At 35.5% G+C, this 21,280-nt stretch overlaps 1 protein-coding gene across 1 annotated transcript; it reads right to left on the minus strand.

The window, feature by feature from the left end:
- Window positions 1-7,815: 7,815 nt before the first annotated feature.
- Window positions 7,816-10,583, minus strand: LOC143569574 (uncharacterized). Its single transcript, XM_077055452.1, has 2 exons — window positions 10,524-10,583; window positions 7,816-8,328 (listed from the first exon to the last, which is right to left on the minus strand). Exons 1-2 carry the CDS (start codon window positions 10,557-10,559, stop codon window positions 7,816-7,818), a joined length of 549 nt encoding a protein of 182 aa, XP_076911567.1. The 5' UTR covers window positions 10,560-10,583.
- Window positions 10,584-21,280: the final 10,697 nt, after the last annotated feature.

Here is a 21,280-nt window from a genome sequence, read left to right on the forward strand (position 1 = left end):
ACTCCTATTTAAGAAAATCTTAAGAAAACTATAAAAGCATTGTCCCGTTAAGAGGGAGCTCCTTTGTAGAGGGAGTCGGCTAAATTTAAAAAAAATAAATAAATTTTCAATTAAGAACTTGATCCGACCATTTGGAAAGTGATAGTACATTGGCATGTATTGATCCTAGCAAGTCAAAAGAATAGAACAAAAGGCTACAAAGTCATTCATTGATGTGTAGATAGGCTTGACAAACAAGTAAGTGTTGGGCGATATAAACTTAAATTTCTGCCATTGCTAGTGGCTACACGTTTAAGAAGCGGTTGCATGATTCAATTTAAGTCATATCAAGGAAGAATGAAATGTAATTACACATGTCATACCCAAGCCTCTCTTTTCCTGATCACAGTGGTCTTATGAAAGTCAGTGTCAATTTTAATTTTCATTGAGTCAAGAAAAGAGTCAAGTAAAACGTCAAGAAAAGCAAGAAAAAGAACAACAAAAGAGTCAGAAAAACAAAAGAAAAGAGTCAGAAAAAGAGTTCAGTCCTAGGAATTTTAACTTCTGCTTTATTTCTTCATTTATTTTCGACTCAAGCCTTGGACTTTCTACGTTTGTAGTCATACAAGATCTGATTGTTAAGGCCCTGAGTCTTCTGCTTTGTTTTATTTTCTTTCTTTTGTTCAAGCCTTGGACTTTCTCTACGCGATAATATGGTATTACTCGACCTGATTGTTATGGCCTGAACTTCTGTTTTATTTTAATCTTTCTAGATCGAGTCAAGTGTGCAAAGCACAATGTGTCATGTGTACAATGTACAATATGTCAACTGTGTTAATAAAAGTACTGTGATCAACAAAGAAAGGTTTAAGTCAAGTTGAGGTGATATGTTAACACAAAGTAAACCCGAGATATGATGGAATCAGTAACATGTCTGATTAAGCGGGGCCCACATAAGCACCGTGCCTAATTGAACTTCAAATGTATCACTTTGACATCAAAACACTTGTCAAGTTAAAAAGGTGGACAATATCTACGGTCAATGATGATTTTGTGTCACAATAACTTCAAAATGGAGACGCGATCTAGGGCTTTGCAAATCAATTGATTCCATGTCGCGATCGTTCTTTGTAAATTAACTAAACAAATACTATGTAAATTAATTCAATATTTTGATTTAACTTCAAAAGGTTTTAAATTTCTTTTATTTTGGTTTATTTTGTTTTGTTTTTTTTGTTTTCTAAAATATTAAGTACCTGTAATAGTTTAATATTTTCAGTTTTATTTTTTAATCTTATTTTATTATTTATTTTTATTTTTAATTTTTTTTCTTTTTCTTATTTTTATTTCATTTTTATGCTTATGTTTAAGAAATCGTTAGTGCAAAGTTTAACTGTTACGGACCGACAAAAGAAAATCATAAAACTTAAACATGCCTTGGATTCGGTGGGTATTTTTGGTGAATACTCGCGATGTTTTGACCTTATCGCGAAATAGGCTGACCCTATATATATGGGAAATCCAAATATCTTTCACTATTCACCAAACACTTTCACTTTTCACTCTCTCTCTTCTCTCTTATCTTCAAAGCATTCAAACCCTAACCTTCTTCAAATCTTCATAGATCCGACCCTTCATTATCAAATATGCCGTTGAATCCTGATTATCCTCCCTTGGTATAACTTCATAAACACCTTGTTTCCTCAAATTCATCCTTGTTTCTGGGTTCTCTTGGATCAAGACGGCGGTTATTATGAACCGTCGGCTAGATCTAAGGATAGATCTTCATAATTTGTGTTGCTATCATGCTTAGATTCTGATATTAGGACTTTAGATCGAGTTTATCATCATTAAATTGTTAGTTTTAGGCTTGTTTGTTGAACAGCTTGTAGATCTAGGCTTGTTCATATGTTCAAGGGTTCAATTGACCATGTAAATCTAAGGGGTTTGCCTTCAAACTTTCCAGAAACCTAATTCGGGTCTGGGCGAAACCCAAGGAAAGGAAAAGGAATCAAAATTTAAACTAATGAACGTTTTCTTTTGGAAGAAGGTTTCGCTTCTCATGGTCATGCGAAGCGAAACACTCTCTGTTTCGCTTCTCATGATCATGTGAAGCGAAATACTCTTTGTTTCGCTGCTCATGATCATGCGAAGCGAAATACTCTTTATTTCGCTTCTCATGATCATGCGAAGCGAAATGCTCTTTGTTTCGCTTCTCATGGTCATGTGAAGCGAATTAAGTCCTTGTTTCGCTTCGCTTGGTCATGCGAAGCGAGACACCCTCTTGTTTCGCTTCGCATCCCATGTGAAGCGAAATAAGAGCCATGCGAAAAAGTTACACTTAACAAATTTTTTTGATAAAGCTACTGGACTGTTTGAACTTTTGGACTAATTTGGGCTTAATCTTTGTACGTTTTGGACTTAGTAACTTATAAATTGTCAAAATATAACTTATTAACTTACTAAAACTATAATGTACATAATATCTATTAACTATAATTAATTAACTAAATTATGTAATATGTAAATACTTAATGCATAAGTATATAACTTATCTTGCTCTAATGATGATTCTCATGATCTTATGGTTTAATTTCAGGGTCATAATAACTTTTGTTCTCTCGGGTTGCCTAAGTCTAAGGCAGCTAAAGTATTCACATCTATGGTCAAGGGGCTCAAGAAATCACCCCTTGCACATGCCATCTCAGCTGACCCAGCTATTTACTACAAGTGGGTTTTGGATTTCTGGGCTTTTGCAAAGATTGCTGATGATTCTCTCTCATTTACAACCAAGGTTGCCAGAAGGGAGTTGACCATCACTGAAGCAGATATTAGACGAGTGTTGAAGATTGCTGATGAACCAGAGTATACTTATGAGAAGGGTGATAGAAAGAAGCTGGGTGATTTTGTTACGCAGATGAGATACGACACTGAGTGGAAGAGCCTCGAGAAGAAACATCTTCCACCATACTGGAGGTTCCTATTCCACATAGTCACTCATTGCTTTGCTGATATTCATGGAGGGGTTGATAGCATGAGTACTGACTGGGTCCGCATTATGTTTGCACTGAAAACTCGAGAGAAGTTCAATTACTCTCGTAGGATATTCCTATGTATGTTGGGGAATATTAGGAGTGGGGTGACATGGCTTATATACCCAAGATTTGTACAGATGCTTCTTGATGATCTAATTCCAGATGTCCCTAGGCCAGGATCAACGAAAGCCAAGGACAAGAAGTCATTTCCCGAGCCCTATCATGTGAATGAGATCAAGACATCAATCTTTGGTGTGTTGCTTAGCACCAAAGGAAGGGGACACCAGTATATAGGACCAAGGCCGGCTCCTAAATTTGGATTGTTTGAGGAAACAGAGCCTGTTGGGGATGAGGCATCTGTTGAAAGTGAAGAGGAGGAGGATGAGCCAGAGGTCGAGGCAGAACAAGATTCATCTGATGAGCCTCCTGAGGACCGCACAAAGGCCAAACACGATTTAAAGAGGAAGGAGGTTGAGAAGGGCAAGATTATCGAGCTTGAGGAAAAAGAAGAAGACCAGCCGCCCTTGAAGCGTCTAAGGAAACTCGGGGACTCCCAGAAGTCTACCAAGTTTCTTGTCAAGATTCCCTCACAGGATAAACCATCTTACCAACCCAAAATCACCAAAAAAGCCCTAGCCCAAGCCCTCAAAGCATTAGATGTAACAAAAATCCAAATCCCTAGCTACAAGAAGCCAAAGACAAGAAAGAAATCCAAACCAAGAAAACCAAAACCTTGCTCCACGACTCATCTGAATCCTCACCCGAAACCACTCCAACAGACCAACCAATTTCTACCTTCCTACCCCAAATACCACCCTCACCACCTCAAGACCAACCTACAACTCCAATCAAACAACTAACCCAAACTGAACCCGAACCTTCCCAAATCACAACACCACCCACTCAAAAAATCACCGAACCTACAACTTCCTCCATATTCACATCATCCATTTTCAGCTCACCAATCCAAACAACAAGCTTATGGAGCCAAACCGTGATAACCTCCCAAGCCCAAACCAGAACACCATCTGTCTCACAATCAACACCACCCACCAATACAACATCACCAATCCTTACCCAATTCATTACCCTACCTTTGTCCACAACCTCACCACCCATAATGTCCATCACACCACCATCCACCATCATCTCACCCAAACCCATTGCCTGAGGAAAATCTTTGACACCTCCAGTATACGCCGTTCCTATCCTTGATAGGATCATCGCACTGGAGGAATCAAACGCAAAGTAAAGGAGATTGCAGATGAAAAGGAAAAGGCAGAGTTGAAATCAAGGGTACAAGTTCTGGAGGAAGTGAAGGCCGTGAATGAGGCTTAATTAGAGAATCAAATATTATTGATTAACACGCTTCACACCAGGGTCCAGAATCAACAACTATTGCTAAACGACGAAGCATCTCAAAATGCCAATCTGAGAGCAGACCATTCAAGACTTGCTGACAGATTGGCCATTCTTGAAAGAAACCTGCCATCTGCAAGTGCTCTCAGGACTAGTGTCAACAAGAAAATTGAAGATGCTACTCGAAGATGGGGTTGTTGAGAAAAAAGCTACAAACTCCAGAGTCACAAACTTAGAGAATCAGCTCGCTTCATCCACTTCCCTCGATGCACTCAGAGCCGAAATGGAGGTTGTTCAAGAAAAGCTCAAGGAACATGATCATCTCAATGAGCTTCAGCTGAAAACAAATGAAGAGTGGGTGAGCAAGTATCAAGCGGCCTCAGACCTTATGGGTATTCATGAGGATGACTTTCATGGTCTGGAGGATCGACTTGATACAGTTTTCAGAAGTTGGAGAAGGTCTGGTAAGACTTCTCAGGCTGGTGGTTCGCAGCCTACCGTAGGTCCAAGTGTGGCCTTGCGAGGAGTTAGGTTTGAGGCGTCTGAAGGAGAGGCGACTGTTGGTCGGTTAGTACAACAGGGCGGCCAATCTAGTGGTGTTGGTGATAGTAATGAAGGTGATAAGGAAGATGTTGGTGACGATGGTGATGATGAGGATGATGATGAAGAAGATGATGATGATGATGACATTCATGATAGTTTTGATGAAGATGACGACGGTGATGATGATGGCGGGAATGGAGGAGATGGAGGGGGCAGGGCAGGAGGAGGTGGAGGTGGAGATAACACTCAATCACCTCCACAATCTCAACATGACATTCAAGACCCTGCTGATCCAGACTCTGCCAGCAAAGTGAGGGAGCACGACTCGCAGATTGACGATTTATATAAAGATATTTTTTCTACAGGAAATGTTACAGGGATGGTGGATGCTTTAATGAGGCGGGTATGAGCTTTGAAGATTTTATAACAAGAATGGAGGAGGTAGTGAACGAACCAGATGACGATATCAACTACTCGCCAAATCTGGATACTCCTCCTTCTCAAGCTTCAAATGCACCTGCAACAGATACCGTCTCAACTCCAGCAGTTGACTTGACACAAGAACCACCAAAGAAGAAGAGAAAGACGCACATTGTGTTAAGTCGTGCGTGTGCCCGCTTGCTCAATTACCCTTATCATGACGATTCGCTGATCATTTATGCGAAGTATGATAAGAGGAACAGTGTTTAGGCCGTCAGAAGATATAGCGGAGACCTTATTTATCTCAACCACCACGAGCTAAAGTCGCTACCAGAGCTTGACATCAATTATGTCCGAAAAGCTCTAGGTCATGGTGGAGTCGGAAGTACGCTTGAAAGTTGGGTCCCCGATTATCTTCATCGTCAATCGAGGGCCGACTACAAAGATTTCGAGCCAAATAAGGGTCGCAAGTACAAGAACCCAAAGGAGATAGACCCAGCTATCGGAGAGACTCGCACCATGTGGAGATACAGGGCACCAAAAGACTGTCACGGGATTTATCACGGCGAGCCTTATCTTCCCAACACTCTCCGAGATTTCATTGACTGGGAGTTTGATAATAAAACCGGTGAGGCCGTCATCCACTTCCGTGATATGCACGAGATTCGAGTGTTTGACGAGCATGAGCTTATGGGTCTACACATTGAGGATGTAAAAAAGCTCTACAACAAGCCACTGGCAGTGGTCGAGGACTTGGGACGTCAGAATACAGATCGGATAGTTGAAGCCTTCAACAAGTTCGTGCGTAGACTTGTTGAACTTCCACTAACCGAGGACGAATGTTTGGTCTACGACACCGACGAGTTTCAATACTAAAGACTAGAGGGAGATTGTTAGTTCCATTTTGGTGTTTTAGTCCTTTGTATTGTAATTATATCTATTGGGCTTTAGTTGTTAGTTGTGAATGTTTAGGCCCAAGAGAAATAATATTGTAAAGCCCATTGGGCATTTGATGTGACTTACTTCTCATGCATGCTTCCCTATAAATAGGAAGCATGCCATGAGAAGCAATAGTTGTTCATGATTAATCAATAGAAAATCTTTTGCCAACTCTCATTTTCTCTTTCTCTCGGCTTTCTTTCTTTCTCTCAAACCACCAGAATATAACATCTCAAGATCCGAGACCGCTTAGGTGGTTTAGTGTGATTTCCGTTAGCACTAAGCTCGGTTAATCCAAGATTATTGTTAGATCCACCCGCAAGGGACCTACAATTTCCATGAATTTGACTAAGCTAGTCATGCCATAATTTCTCGCTAGAACTTGGGTAACCTCCAACATAGTTTAATTTGATGGTCAAGCTCATTCTTGTTGTTCGAATTAACCTACCCGGATCCTTTTAGCAAATAACCCAGGTCCAGTTTATAACCCACATGTACATCATAGAATACAACACAACTTGTTAGACCTTATTTTGTATATGTAAGTCTTTTGTATTGTTTACGTTTATATGTTATCGTGTTTTGTATTAACTTATGTAATTGGGCCTAATGCCACTTATATTGTAAGCTCATTTAGGCCCAATGTAAATAAAGAAGATGTGCATGAGACTTGCACTATAAATAGTTCAAGCTTCTTATGCACAAGATAACCTTTGTAAATATTATCAACCTTATCCTCTCAACTACTTCCACTTTCTCTCTTCTACTCTTCTAGCCGAATATAACAAACCCAAACAAGATCCAAGATCTTGGTTCTTCTAGTGTGATTTTCGCTAGCACTAGAGAGATTGATCCAAGAATATTTGTTGTTTGATCCGGTTTTGAGACCTACACAACTCATAACTCACAGTATATATCCGATTAAAATTCACAAGCCAAAAAACATTGTACATGAAGCCTTACGTTTCAAGGGTACAACAACTACACATTAGTTACCTCTTGGATTTCAAATTTAAATTGTGACTCATACACACATATATAAGCACATTTATCATTCTTCAGCAAGCCAGTTAGTAGTCCAACATCAACTTTCGTTTCAAATCTATATACAGTAGAAAATCGATAAATTAATACTCGATTATTTAATAAACTCTCTAAGATAATATTTTTGCCGGTCCCGACTCGGGGATAGGGTGCTAAATTAATAATTCGCTAAAATTATAAGATAATACATTTTTGATATTTTCTTTAGACCCCATATAAAATATAAATTAATAATTCCTTATATATAGCATATTACATGAATGATTTATGAAGGTTTCTTGAAAAATGACTCAATTGTCTTTTGTTTTTTGTTAAATCAATTTCCCCTTGAATCTCGTCTCTAATTTTCCTTAGCATGGTAAGAACTTCTGGTGTTGTTTTCTCATAGCTCAACAAGAAATTATTCAATGTGATTGCCGCTTTAATAGCTTCGTTTCGCGAAGGGGGCTCCATTGTAAAATATACTCGAGTAATATATAAATTAATAATTATTAATTTATCGATTAATTAATAACTCTTTTAATCCTGGAAGGAGAGCAGACAAAGAAATGAAACATTCAGCCAATTTCTCCCTTCTCTTCCTCTCTGCCAAGACATGCTCTTGAGCTTGTCTAAAATTTCTTCTTGCACTCCGTAACTTTGCGGTACTATTAAATGAACCAAGCAATTCATTAAGACTCTCGATCGTCTCCTCTTTAGGCATCAAGCCATCTTGGTGCCTAAGGTTTGATCTTCCATAGAGTTGAAACTGGTCAATCTTCTCTTGTGGTGCAGGGTTTCCGAAAGATATAGTGAAAGTACTAGATGACGAACCATGGCTAATCTTAGTTGCCTTATGATCTTGTTGTTTGTCTACATCACCACTGTTTGTCGTTAAATGAATAGACTGGTGTCCTGTGACCAAATTTGGATAACCTTTGAAACTTTCAGAAGAAAAAGAATCCATCGAGTTATTATAACGAGGATGTGCTTGCTGATGTTTTAAGATTTGCCTGGAATCTTCCATTTCCTATCATCTCAAGTTGGTCAATTTGAGAACGTATGTATTAATTAACAAAAATATAAATAGTGCATGATATAATGATAGGTTATGTGCTCTAATAATGATAAATTTTGTTATTTGGATTATGGTTCCATCATTGAATCCAGTTGGTAGTTAATGATCATAAAGCAATCATATCTAAATGCTCGTGTGTACCGTGGTTCTCATGAGTTAATTTGTAAATACCAGTTAAGAAATTTTGTATTCTGCTTATGAACTTTTTTCACTGTTCAGAAAATATGAAGTTCTGAATTTTCTATTTGACAAAAAGGAAATTTTGTATTGGTTTCAGCATGAATTTAATAAAATTAAATAGAGAAATAATCTCAGGCAAATTTCCTACTTTAACACAAATGCTTCTACAATTTGTTTGAGGAAAAAACCGCTCAAATCAAAGACAAATATATGTACGTGGTTGACCAGGATATTTATAAGGGGGTGTTTGGTCTAGCTTTTATTTTTTGGTTTATGCTTATATTTTAAAGTAGTTTATAGCTTATTTTCTATTATTTGATAAGCTTTTTTTAAGTGTTTGAATTAGCTTATATTTTACAAGTTAATAATAAGTTGTTAAATTCATCATTCTTTAATTTGTTACATAAATAAGTTGCTTCAACAATTATTAATCCACCACCATTTGAGGACAAATGAGTAACTTACACCCTTAACAACTAAACTTCTTCATATAAGCTAAAAAACCATCTTCAAATAAGCTTCTTAAAATTAACTTATATAAACTTATAAGCAAAAGCTTAAAAAGCTAAAACAAACACCAATATAAGCTTATTTTGTAAAAAAAGCTAAAAAAGTTACAAGCTTGGTTTAAAAAGCTAGGCCAAACACCCCCCTAAGTTTAATACAAAGTAATTTTGCATTGATTCAAGACCTTCATGGGCGTAGTTGTTTTTGTCAATAGCACCATTGTAAGGGGATTTGAAGTCAGGTAAGATGGGTTGTATATCGGTGATAACTAACCATTCAAAGTCCCCAAAAAACCAGTTGCTGTTGGTCGTTAAAAAAAAAGTACTCGTTGAGAACACAACTTCAACTTTCCTATTGTGCCTTTTGTGGGTCGCTGTTTACTTCCCTTTAATTACGTACCCAACATAATCTTTGTTTCGATCAAATGTAGTTTAGCTGTCAGGTTTTTTTAATTAAAGTTATTCCTTTGGTTTTATGCATCTTTTATGTGTTTTAATGGAATATGCATATAAGCTGTCTGTTTATACAACTGATTTCGATAGTCATACATTTGTACGTATCTATTCAACTTCCAGAAGAAGAGAACAAATGGAAGAAATATGATCACGTTATCAAAGACGTTTGATTCTAATGAAATATTGAATACCTAAAATTATATATAAAGGATATTCTTTTTGCATGGGTTTTCTCAGATGAAAGTCGTGTGTATCCTAATTAACTATGTTCTTATTTCTTTTGCCGATCAGTTTATTATGATTTTCTACCTTCTTAAGCAACATGGAACCTTAACAATAGAACTTAATACCTCTAATTAACATAATCTCCTATAGGTTTAATTTCCTGATGAAAAAAAGAATTGATTTAAGTCACTCAATTTTTATCATGTGTTTCAAAAGTAGTGAAGTGTTTTATATATAAAATAACTTTTTTAAAATATATTAAGTGAGCAAATGAAACATATACGAATTGTAGTAATTATTTAGTGATTATTGTTTTTCCAATTAATTTGAAGTAGAATTAGTGAAGAAATTCACTAAATACTATAATAATAAGCAAGTTTCATAATTTTTTAATTTAAGTTAAATTGAAACAAAATGTACTAAATAGTTATCAAGATTCATATATATTCCGTTTATGTCACTTATTTTTAAAAAGTTAACTTTTATAAAAAAAGACTTAATAAGATTGCAACTTTAGTGACTCTAAAGTAAAAAACATATTTTAACTCTTGATCGAGAAACTTGTATACCATTCACTAATCACTAAAATTTGTCCTCAAGATAAAGGCCTTATTCATACTTGCTTTATTCAACTCACAAATATGTTGGACTCCTTAACAAAAAAGAAGGTTTGGTATATGATACTTCATCAAGCAAGGAAACCATATTAAACTATAAGTACTTAGCTTTGAAAACGATATTGCACTGATCATTACAAAATCAAAATCTAGCAATTCTTACCAGCTCTGGCAGCCATGCCATGAATGGGCTATCCATTATAAGTGCATTTAACTTGTCTTGCTCAATGTATACCGCATATGACAATGCTTAAGGACCTGCAACATTGCAAAACCCTTCAGATTCATATATTCAAATAGCTAAACTGACTGACTTGGTTATTTTTAAGAATCCGGGTCAAATGTTGGTATTTGAAAAGAACAATATATAACTAATTAACTACGCAAGTCTGCTTCCTATTGAAGCGGATGCGGGAATCATATATATTCTGATTTCATGAAATCCTTTTGCAAAAACAAGTACTTCACTTCCAAATGAAATGGCAAATTAAGTTCAATAAAAAATTGTAACAGATCTTGCAGATAGAAGTAACTTAATAAATATATATACTTGTTTTACATAACGCTCATATATAAATCTTCTAAGTTTATAATAAAATAAGGAACTAATAATGTACAATTTCAACAGCTAACTTAGCACACAGTTTTGAATAATACAAATACGTTGTTATGAAACGAAATTCCATTTTCACTTTTCTTTGTTTAAACAAAAGGGGAATTAGCATAATACAGCAAACATATCATGATCAATCATGCTCAAAACAAAGCAAATATAGTTAGATATATTTCCTTTTCCACAAATTTTCCTAATTTTCGATCCAATAAATCAAAACTAATCTGAGACCAAAATGGTGTGGATTTCACAAATTTGATAACAATTCTTTTTCTAAAAATCATGAATTTCAGCAAAAGTAAAACAACACCAGCTCCATGGAAATCTGCATGATTTGAGGGTGGATTCAATCTGGTTTATTAAAAACATGATTGATCAAACTTCTTTTATAGAAATTAGGGTTTCTGCTATAAAAACAGACCTGCTCCAGAAACATACTTTGACCTATTTAGGAAACAAATTAGAATATAAGCGCCTTACAGATACTATTAGCTGAAGTCTTGGGGATTTCAAAAGTGTACTGGGTTTATTATTTAATTTGTCTAAAAAAAGCAATATGATACGTTCTTTCATCAACAAGCATATATTAAAAAAAAAGAAGGAAAAGGATGTTGGATTAAAAACCTTAACAAAGACTGTAGATCTCTTCCTCTACTCCAGATTGGTTTTCAAGTATGCAGCTTCAGCAATTTCAATGGCATGCATTTATAAGTAGTAACACAAAAGTTTCCTAGCTAGAAGAACCGCGAGCCCCCTCAGGTTTTGTAATTATATTCATAGTTTATATATGATCTTTATCTGGGTAATCTTTTGTGCCTAATTCAAAAGATTCTCATGTGTATTAACACCTTTTTCCCTGTATATATATATTCTCTTTTTAATATTTCATTTATGTCAGCATAAATAGTAAAAGGATATGCATTTGTCTAGACCGTCTCCTATATAATTTTGATACAATATAACAAAAAGAACAAAAGGCACACCTAAGCCTATGTCAACTTTTTTTTAAATATATTATATACTATAGTAATTTGCAGCCAACTAGAAATTGGATATTTTACGTCTATTAAGGTGGGTTCGACTCATCCATTCCAATTCGATTTAGTTGCAGGTTTTCTAGATGGATCTAATAACTTGACTCGGATCAATCCGTGTTGTTGGTTAGCGAAAATCACCAACGACACTCGGATCTCGTTGTTTATGTAAAAAGAGAGAAAAAAGAGAGGAGAGAGAGACTTTATTTCCCAAAGATTTGTTTTGAATTGTTGTAGTTGGAGTTGTGTTTAGAGAAATGGGTAAGTGAGCCTTTTATAGGTCCCCATTTCTCCAATACTTACAAAATAAACATATCGAGTACGTACTACACCGACTAAAAGCTAACTAGAACGACATACACAATCCTAAAAACAATATATAATATTGGCCCTACAATCTCCCTCTAGGATTGAGTATGTCGAGGAACCTTCGTCAAGTTTTTTGCTTCGTCTTTATTTCTTGAACTTAGTACTTGTCATGATCCAGTAGCTTGAACGAGATTGGATCTTGAACAGTTCTTTATTTTCCAGTCTTTTAGACTTGAATTTCCATCTTATTTCTGGGAAGGATCTGCAACAGCAAATTTTAGAAACATCAGATACGGGAGGCTCGACATATAATTTTCTTTTGTTGACTTTCTTGAGCCGACTGGTTTCTTTCCTTTTCTTCGAATGCAATAAATTCATTTTTAGCTTCAACCACCAACTTTCACGTTCTCGTTTTCTTTTAAGCGCTTCAGCATCTGCAACTCCAAGCAGACTTGATCTTGATCTACCTGTCCATGTACACCTGCACAAAACTTAAAACGAATAAGATTAGTTCACAGACCCTTTCGAGGGTCAAAGAAGAATTCGTTCACAGGCTCTCCCAATTTCAGTCCCTCAACTTGTAAATGATTTGTTTAAGTCCCAGATTTCCAACGAACTTTGTATGAACGACATTGACAACAAAACACATGATTTTGAATAAAACAAGGTTTAATAAAATATGTACAAACACAATAAAAACTTAAAATTTTTGACATTTCCATATATTTTAAAATAACAAAAATATATACATAATATTTTGAAGTTGAAACATAAAATAAAATAGAAGAAAAAATAAAAGATAGGAGCAAAGATGAAATTAATATTATATATAAAAATATTTACTTAACAGTTCACTAAAATATTTTTGTGAGAAAGATCACGATATGGAATCACATTATCTGTTAACGTTCTAGATCGGACATTATTATGCCAAGAACCCAAAGTCGATTCCAGATATAATTTGTCTACTTTAAACTTAACAAGTATTTGGATGTCAACGTGATATGTTAAGGTATGTATTATGCACAATGCTTACGTGGTCTCCATTTAATCTGACATGTTACAGACTCCATCATATCTCGAGCTTAATTTGCTTTTACATGTCACCTCAACTTGACTTAAACCTTTCTTATCTGATCATAGTAAACTTATTGACACTTTTGACACTTTATTTTGGACATTTGACTTTATCTAAAAAGATTAAAATAAAGCAGAAGTTCAGGCCTTAACAATCAGGTCGGATAATACCGTATTATCGTGCATAGAAAGTCCAAGGTTTGAACAAAAGAAAGAAAATGAAACAAAGCAGAAGATTCAGGGCCTTAACAATCAGATCTTGTATGAATACAAACATAGAAAGTCCAAGGCTTTAATCAAAATAAGTAAAGAAATAAAGCAGAAGTTAAAATTCCTAGGACTGACTCTTTTTCTTGACTTTTCTGACTCTTTTTGTTTTTCTTTTCTTTTCTTGACGTTTTTCTTGACTCAATAAAAATTAAAAATTGATGTGGATTTCATAAGACAACTGTGATAAGGTAAAGAGAGGCTTGGGTATAACATGTTATTTACGTTTCTGCCTTCATTGATAGAACTTTAGTTGGAGTTGGCAACCGCTTCATAACGTGTAACCACTAGCATAGGCAGATATTTAAGTTTATATCACTATGTCACTTACTCATTTGTCAAGCCTATCTACACATCAAACAATGATCTTGTTGGCTTTTGATCTACTTTTTTCATGTGCTAGAATCGTTAGAGATAATTTCCTATCATTTTCCAATGGTCGGATCAATTTTTCAAAATTTTAAAATTTTTAATTATCTAACTCCCTTTAAACAGGAGCTCCCTCTAAACGATACAATTCCTTTTAGATTTTCTTAAATGAACATAAATCTTTTTGGTAAGTCAAATGACTTTTTTTGTTTTTCTTAAAGTAAATTTAAAATCTTTTTGGTGAGTTAAAGTTAACTCAATTTTCTCCCTCTAAAATTGTGACATATTTTAAAAATATTTACAATTTTATATACAAAAAGATAGATAGGTTGTTTTAATCAAAATTGATCATGTCGAGCTATTCGACCATAAATTCAAATCGAGCATGATCGATAGCTTTAGTGAGAAGGTCAGCAAAGCTGTTGTCAAATGGACTATCTTAAGCATGCATTATCACATTGTATAACAAAGTTGAAGAGATTCAAACCGAGACCCAATAGCTGATGGTGGATCCATCACTTGAGAGAAGAAAGTGGACGAGGCTAGTTTGAGAAACGCTTGATAAGTTGTGGTTGAGCCATTTGAATAAGGCTGGCCTTTTTGAAGCACAAAGTACCATATGAAACACTTCCCTTCCTTGATGTTTGTCCTCCCATGTCACTTATGAAAGACTCGAATTCGCCATCGAATGGTTTAGCATCAAATAGCAAGGGTTCGTCTCCCATCATATGCCGGGTGCAACCACTATCTAAGTAGCTAATACTATTGATAGCCCTCTTTGATTGACCCTGCATGCACTAAGCGTTCAAATAGACATGGGTTCCCGGGATACTTTTGTCCCGGGAAAGTCAACTGTAAACCGACCAAACTTGATTTTATTTCCTGAAAACCATTTATTTCTTTTTGTAGCCTCACTTGATGAAGAACGGTCCTTAGGAATCCAAGTAAAAACTTGTTCCTTGGTTTGGGCAATTTTGGACTTATCTTTTCTTGCTTTTACAACTTTTTTTGGTGAATCCTTAGACGTTGCAGTCTTAGGATCCTTTTTTATTTTATCCTTCTTGGTTTTCCAAAAAAGGTTTCTTTTTGTGTTTTACTTTATTTACTTTGGATCTCACATCCATTTCACTGGGTTCACTATCAGCTTGATCAGTCCTTGAATCAGGGCTACTAAAAGCTCCTTTTGGGGACTGACTAAGCCGCTTGTGAATATCAAGCTGTTACTTGAACCGGTGCTTGCAATGTCTTGCAAGATGAGAAGAGTGATCACACACAGGACAAGACTTTCTCCTAGGAGTGCCAAAGAACTCATCTGAACTATAATGTGGTTGGTGTGATGGGAAATGTGATCCTTGGAAAAGAACATGATTATAAAACGCATTTGTGTACTATGGATCAACAAAATTTTGTTGATAATGACCATAGTAGTTGTTGTCACAGAAGTTGTATGGCTGAGGATTTCTAAATTGACTGGTTATTTGAGAAAATAATCGTTTATTTGGTGGAACATATTATTTACACGAAGTACTTGCCTTTTCATTTTCAAAAACTTTAATTTCTTGAATTATCCTCAATCTCACAACTTGATGATGAACAACTTGATATGTTCACCTCAACAGGTCTACTTTCATTGACACATTTTTCAACAAAAGTGTCATCACAAACGGTTTCACAATCACAACTCGTGTCCGTTTCCACCGACCCACTTTCTTCTACACAACCAGCTTCAAAAGATACATTGATGTTAGATTTATCAGATGTTAAGACTGGAGCAGTAGTTTGTGACACAAGAGGAGCAAATTTCACTAGTTTTGGTATTCTACCAACCCTGTATGACATTTCTTCCTCAAGATAAGTATTATAGCTGAAGTGGGGCGAGCTGGTATAATTATCATTTAGAGGTGGAGGCACAGCAGTATAATCATACCCTAGCCCAGCCTTCAGCTTAGTACTTCTCTGGGCTCCAATAATATCATCCAATTTCTCAGATGATGCTTCAAATCTTTCGACTATCTTTTCTTGTTTTCGTTTATCAGAAGCATCAAGTTTCAAACTTTCAATTTCATATTTTAGCTTGGAAACTATGTTTTTATAGTATATTACTTCTTGTTCTTTTTGAAAAAATTTATGTCTAAGATTTGCTACATCATCACGATGAGTTTCAATCTTTTCAACGTAAAATGTTGTCGGCTTTTACATACTCAGCATTTAGCTCTCGAAGTTTTGAGTTTTCTTTCAAGACTTCATTTTGATGGTGTCTATAATATGCAACCTTGTTAATGCAAGCCTGCGTGCATAAGTTGTGGTTTACCTCATCGCAAGGTTATGTGTCGGGAATGATAGGACATGCATGACTACTTTCACCTGCAGCACTTATCCCAACTTTATTACTTGACCCAACTTTATTTTCTGTGGACTAATTGTTCATTTGGAGCTTGTCTTCCATTATTTCAAAAGACTTAATGGTAGAAGCCAACTTTGAGAGTGTTATGGTATACAGGTTTGTGGTTCTTTTGATGGTAACCACATTGATGTTCCATGTATAAGGCAGTGAATTCAACAGTTTCATGTTGATCTCAGACAAACCATTGATGATACCGACACTTCTCATTTTGGTGACGAGCGACTCAAATCTTTTGATGAGAGAGGCAACCGATTCTCCTTTAATATGTGTAAACATGTCGAATTCTCTTTTTAATATTTCCTTTCGGCTTTCTCCCATATTCAGATTTCCTCCAAGCTCAGGTTCGTAAGACATTTTTTTTAACTCGATTAGATTTTTATTTTTTTGAAAGAGAAAAAAATTTGAAGGATTTTTTTTTTTTGCTACAGTACCGAGTTGTTACAGTGCCGAGTCGCTATAGTGTTTCGCATGAGTTGCTACAGTATCTGATGCAAAGCAATTGCTACAGTACTCGGATGCGATTGCTACAGCCCCCCCCCCCCCCCCCCGCATGATGCGATTGCTACAGTAATTTTTTTTTAGAATATAGCACCTAAACTTCCAAAAAGTCAAAAAGACTTTATTCTAAAAGTCAATAAATCGGCCTGGATCTGAGTTTTAAGCCGAATCTGAGGTCAGACACAAAAACCTAAAACACTAAAAACTTAGATTGGGTGATTCTCGTGTGTTTCTAAGGTGTAAGGGACTACAAAATAGATGAGTAACACGAAATCAACCTCAAATCCAACAAAAAAACTAAGATCAAAACCCAAAAAGTTTGACCCGAAAACCACAAAAAGTTGAGCCGAAAGCTCTAATACCACTTGTAGGTCCTCTAGATGGATCTCACAACTTAACTCGGATCAATCCGTGTTATTGGTTAGCGGAAATCACCAACGACACTCGGATCTTAGTTTTGTTTATGTAAAAAGAAAGAAAAAGAAGAGGAGAGAGAGAAACTTTATTTCCCAAAGATTTGTTTTGAATTGTTGTAGTTGGAGTTATGTTTGGAGAAATGGGTAAGTGAGCCTTTTATAGGGTCCCCATTTCTCCAATACTTACAAAATAAACATACCGAGTACGTACTACACTGATTAAAAGCTAACTAGAACGATATACACAATCCTAAAAACAATATATAATATTGGCCATACATTTGTGTTATTCATATTAGGTTTATCCTCTGTCTTCAATTACTTTTTGTTGGTTTTTAACTCATTCTATGCATGAGTTTGTTTTCCAAGCTTTCAGTATAAAAATTACTAAATTAGCCTATGAAGAATCCCAAATTTAAAATGTCCCAAGACCGGGGTGTCTTAGAGGTTGGATTTACACATGCGTCATAGTTCTTAAACATATAAAACTTCATTAAACAAGAGCATAAATGTAGCGATTTTCGTAGCCGGGGTAGCATCATAAGCATGAAAAACAGTTAAATAGTCTAAACATAACAAAAACTAGAAGCTTCAAACTACATGGATGCCAGTTCTTTAGTGGGATAACCCCGCCTCATTACTAGAAAAACCTTATTCTAAAGCCATCCAAAAGTCGGGCTAACCATAGATTGATTAAAGATCTTGAGTTGCTACAACTGTAACTTGGTCCCCTGCCTCGATAGTAGATAATGACACAGTTGGCTGCCTTTTATTAGCACGTACACGGACCTGCACTGGTTCCAATCATTAACACGTAACCAGTGGTCGCCCTTCTAGTGCTCAGATCACCTCCATAATCTACATCAAAAAAATCTTTTAATTCACTTCCAATCTCCTCTTCAACTATACTCCAAATTAACCGTTCCTTTAGTATATAATATTTCAATATTCGACGAACTGCAACTAAGTGTGCCTTTCAAGGCCTTTGCATATAACAACTTAAGAATCCAACTGTGAATGCGATATCGGGTCAAATTAGGATTAGCTATATCAAACTCCCAACAATTTCCCTATACTCAGTTTGATATTTCGGCCAATTCCTTTCCCTCAGTTTGATCAGACTTATTGTTGGTTCGAGTCTGCCATGTCAAAACTTCAAAGCATATCACTCGAATAAATGCCAAATGTTCCATAATATTCTAACCCGTGTTATTGAGAAAATCCTCTTCCAACTAATTGAGCCTTATGCCTCTCTATACACTCGTCGGCCCAGGACACCAACTTTGCTTCCCCTGGTTTGGGTACCAACACCTATATTAGATGATAGGGCTATTTGTAGTAGGTTAGAAACGACGCGCTTAACATAGGTATCAAACATGAATACAACTCGTTTAACTACCTTATATGTCATGACTATATGACAGTTTTAAGTTTCATGTGCAAATAAGGGAATATGATAGTGTCTAGCCTACTAATTTTAATTAATTAAGAAAATAAAAAAAACATATACCGCACTTTATTGCTTAACAGGTCTTATCGTGTTTTTAACAGGTACCCAATTGCCAGCCCTAATTTATAGTGTCGTTTGTGATGGATACCAACCCCTCGCTGACTTGCTAAATGTCGAGGGATTATCTGCATATATTATAAACATATTTAGTTCTTTTTTGTGGTTTACGGTGCTTGTTGGTAATGTGTAGGTGATTAATGAGAGATTTTTCAACATGCATTTTAAAATTTTGTAAGATCGATCTCTTAGTAGTAAACTGGTTTGCTTGTCTAAGGCATTAGAGGACATCAAATCGACTAGCTTTTTTTGGATTAAAAACCAATCTTCCTAGCTTTAAGCACATTGTACGGAATGATTGGTGTTTATTCAATTGTAATGTCGTCGATCGGGTTTTGTGTTTGGCCTCTATGCCTTGCTTGCTTGTTTTGATGAAATTTGCTGTCCCAAAAAAAAGGTAATTGCTGATGAATATTTCGGTATTAGCTTTTGTTTAATGGTGCTCGTTTTCAACAACTATTTTACCTTCAGTTTAACATTTTTGAAGTTACAAGAGGACTCCATGGTATGGCCCAGTTACCGAGAATGGAGTAGTTAGTAGTCAGCATCACTTTTCAAATTACGAAGACCAAATGATATGACACAAATATCAATAATGATAAGGAAAATAGGTACTAGAACGATGCGAAAGGTGAAATTAAGGATAAAGATCATTAAAAGCGCTTTAACATTGTGTTTGTCCAAGAGAAACAAGAAGCCAAGAACATGTGGTGAAATTCAGGGCTTTATTCTCCATTGCAACAATATTTTATACTCTCTCTCTCACTTTTAAGTAACTAGCTTTACGGGATGCATTCACATTATTTTAGGCCTGTTTCTTTGAATGAATTAAAGTATAATAATAACAAGTAGGTGAATATGATGGAGGTCAATAAATTATTGTAGACAATATTGGTGATCACACTTTCTTTTCACCTAACTTAGATTTGATTTCTGAAACTTGCTTGCAAATGTTTACCTCTTTTTCACATCCTCCTTTCATGACATTGAATTTTAAAAACCTAAGCATTGTACATATTATAAATGTGAAAGTAAGGTTAGGTGATAAAATGTGTACATGTGTAGTTGTAAGGCCCCCCGAGTCCGGGTGCCCTACTTTCACGCTGGTTGGATTTACTCATTCACATAATTCGAAAAATCAGAGTTATTAAAACATTTCACGGAAATAAAAGTCAACCATTCATACATAACATAAGTACTTTGTCTTAAAAAGAAATAACATAGGTCTTAAACATAAAACATAAATCACACGTGAATCTTCTCCATAGCAATGCCAGTCTTCCTCTTAGTGCCACGTGTCCTCATCAAACAACTTGCCTCATTCTAATTGCATGCGTGCATACTAAAAGTCAGCTACACTTAGTGAGTTCTAGATAACCAATTAACATACATTCATAGCCATACTTATACGTGTCCGAAGATACGTATTTCATACATTACTTACTATTGCGTACTTGCATACGTACTTACATACTTTCTTACATACTCTTCCTATGGCATACCGTAAACTATCCATCTTCTTCTATCTCAGATATTCTTAGGGTCTGGTCCCTCTATCTCAATCTCATATATTATTAGGGTCTGGTCCCTTCGTCTCGCTTAACCATACATTCATACATGTTCCTTCAACTGTCGATACTTTCACAACATATGTGCATACTTCACCTGCCTTATGTACATAATACATATATATATATTCATTCATATAATCATCATATAATAATAACATTCAATGCACAATCATACACATAGCTTACACTTATCACTTAGGATAAGTATTTTATCTATCACATAAGAGTATGCATACAGCCCCGAGAAACATCAAAGAGAAAGGGGCTAGAACTCACCTGTAGACGATTCCTTTCCAAATTAATAGTAATTCCCTTCTTCAACTGAGCCCGACTAACTGTTAATAATACACACGTATTAATCTCCATATTTGCTTCTTTACTTATTTTATTAAGTTAACGGGGTTAACTTTTAAGTCAACTGAACCGACATGTAACCCTTTTTAACCGACCATAATGACTTAATATACTTGGACTTATCTTATTAATGAACCGTCTTTGTTGGTTTGCATCCTTAACGATATTTATTATTATCGTATTTATATTTATCCTTATATTATTTCATTACTTTTCTTACTTATTATTATATATATTTTTATAAGTAATCCTTCATCAACGAATTTTTTTATTAACGGATTGGCTCTCATATTTGGTTCACATTCTATTCACACCCTTTTATTTGAGACAGATCACGGGTTGTTAGACGAGTCGGGTCTTGGGTTCGGGTTTCGTCGAGTCATCGTATCCATATTGCTCTTTATTAATATTATAGTATATTGTTTTTTAAAGTTTTATTAT

Source organism: Bidens hawaiensis, unplaced genomic scaffold, assembly GCF_021521415.1.
Source record: "Bidens hawaiensis isolate Kalapana, Puna unplaced genomic scaffold, B.hawaiensis_p1.1 tig00024619_1, whole genome shotgun sequence".
In the NCBI taxonomy this organism is placed as follows: domain Eukaryota; kingdom Viridiplantae; phylum Streptophyta; class Magnoliopsida; order Asterales; family Asteraceae; genus Bidens; species Bidens hawaiensis.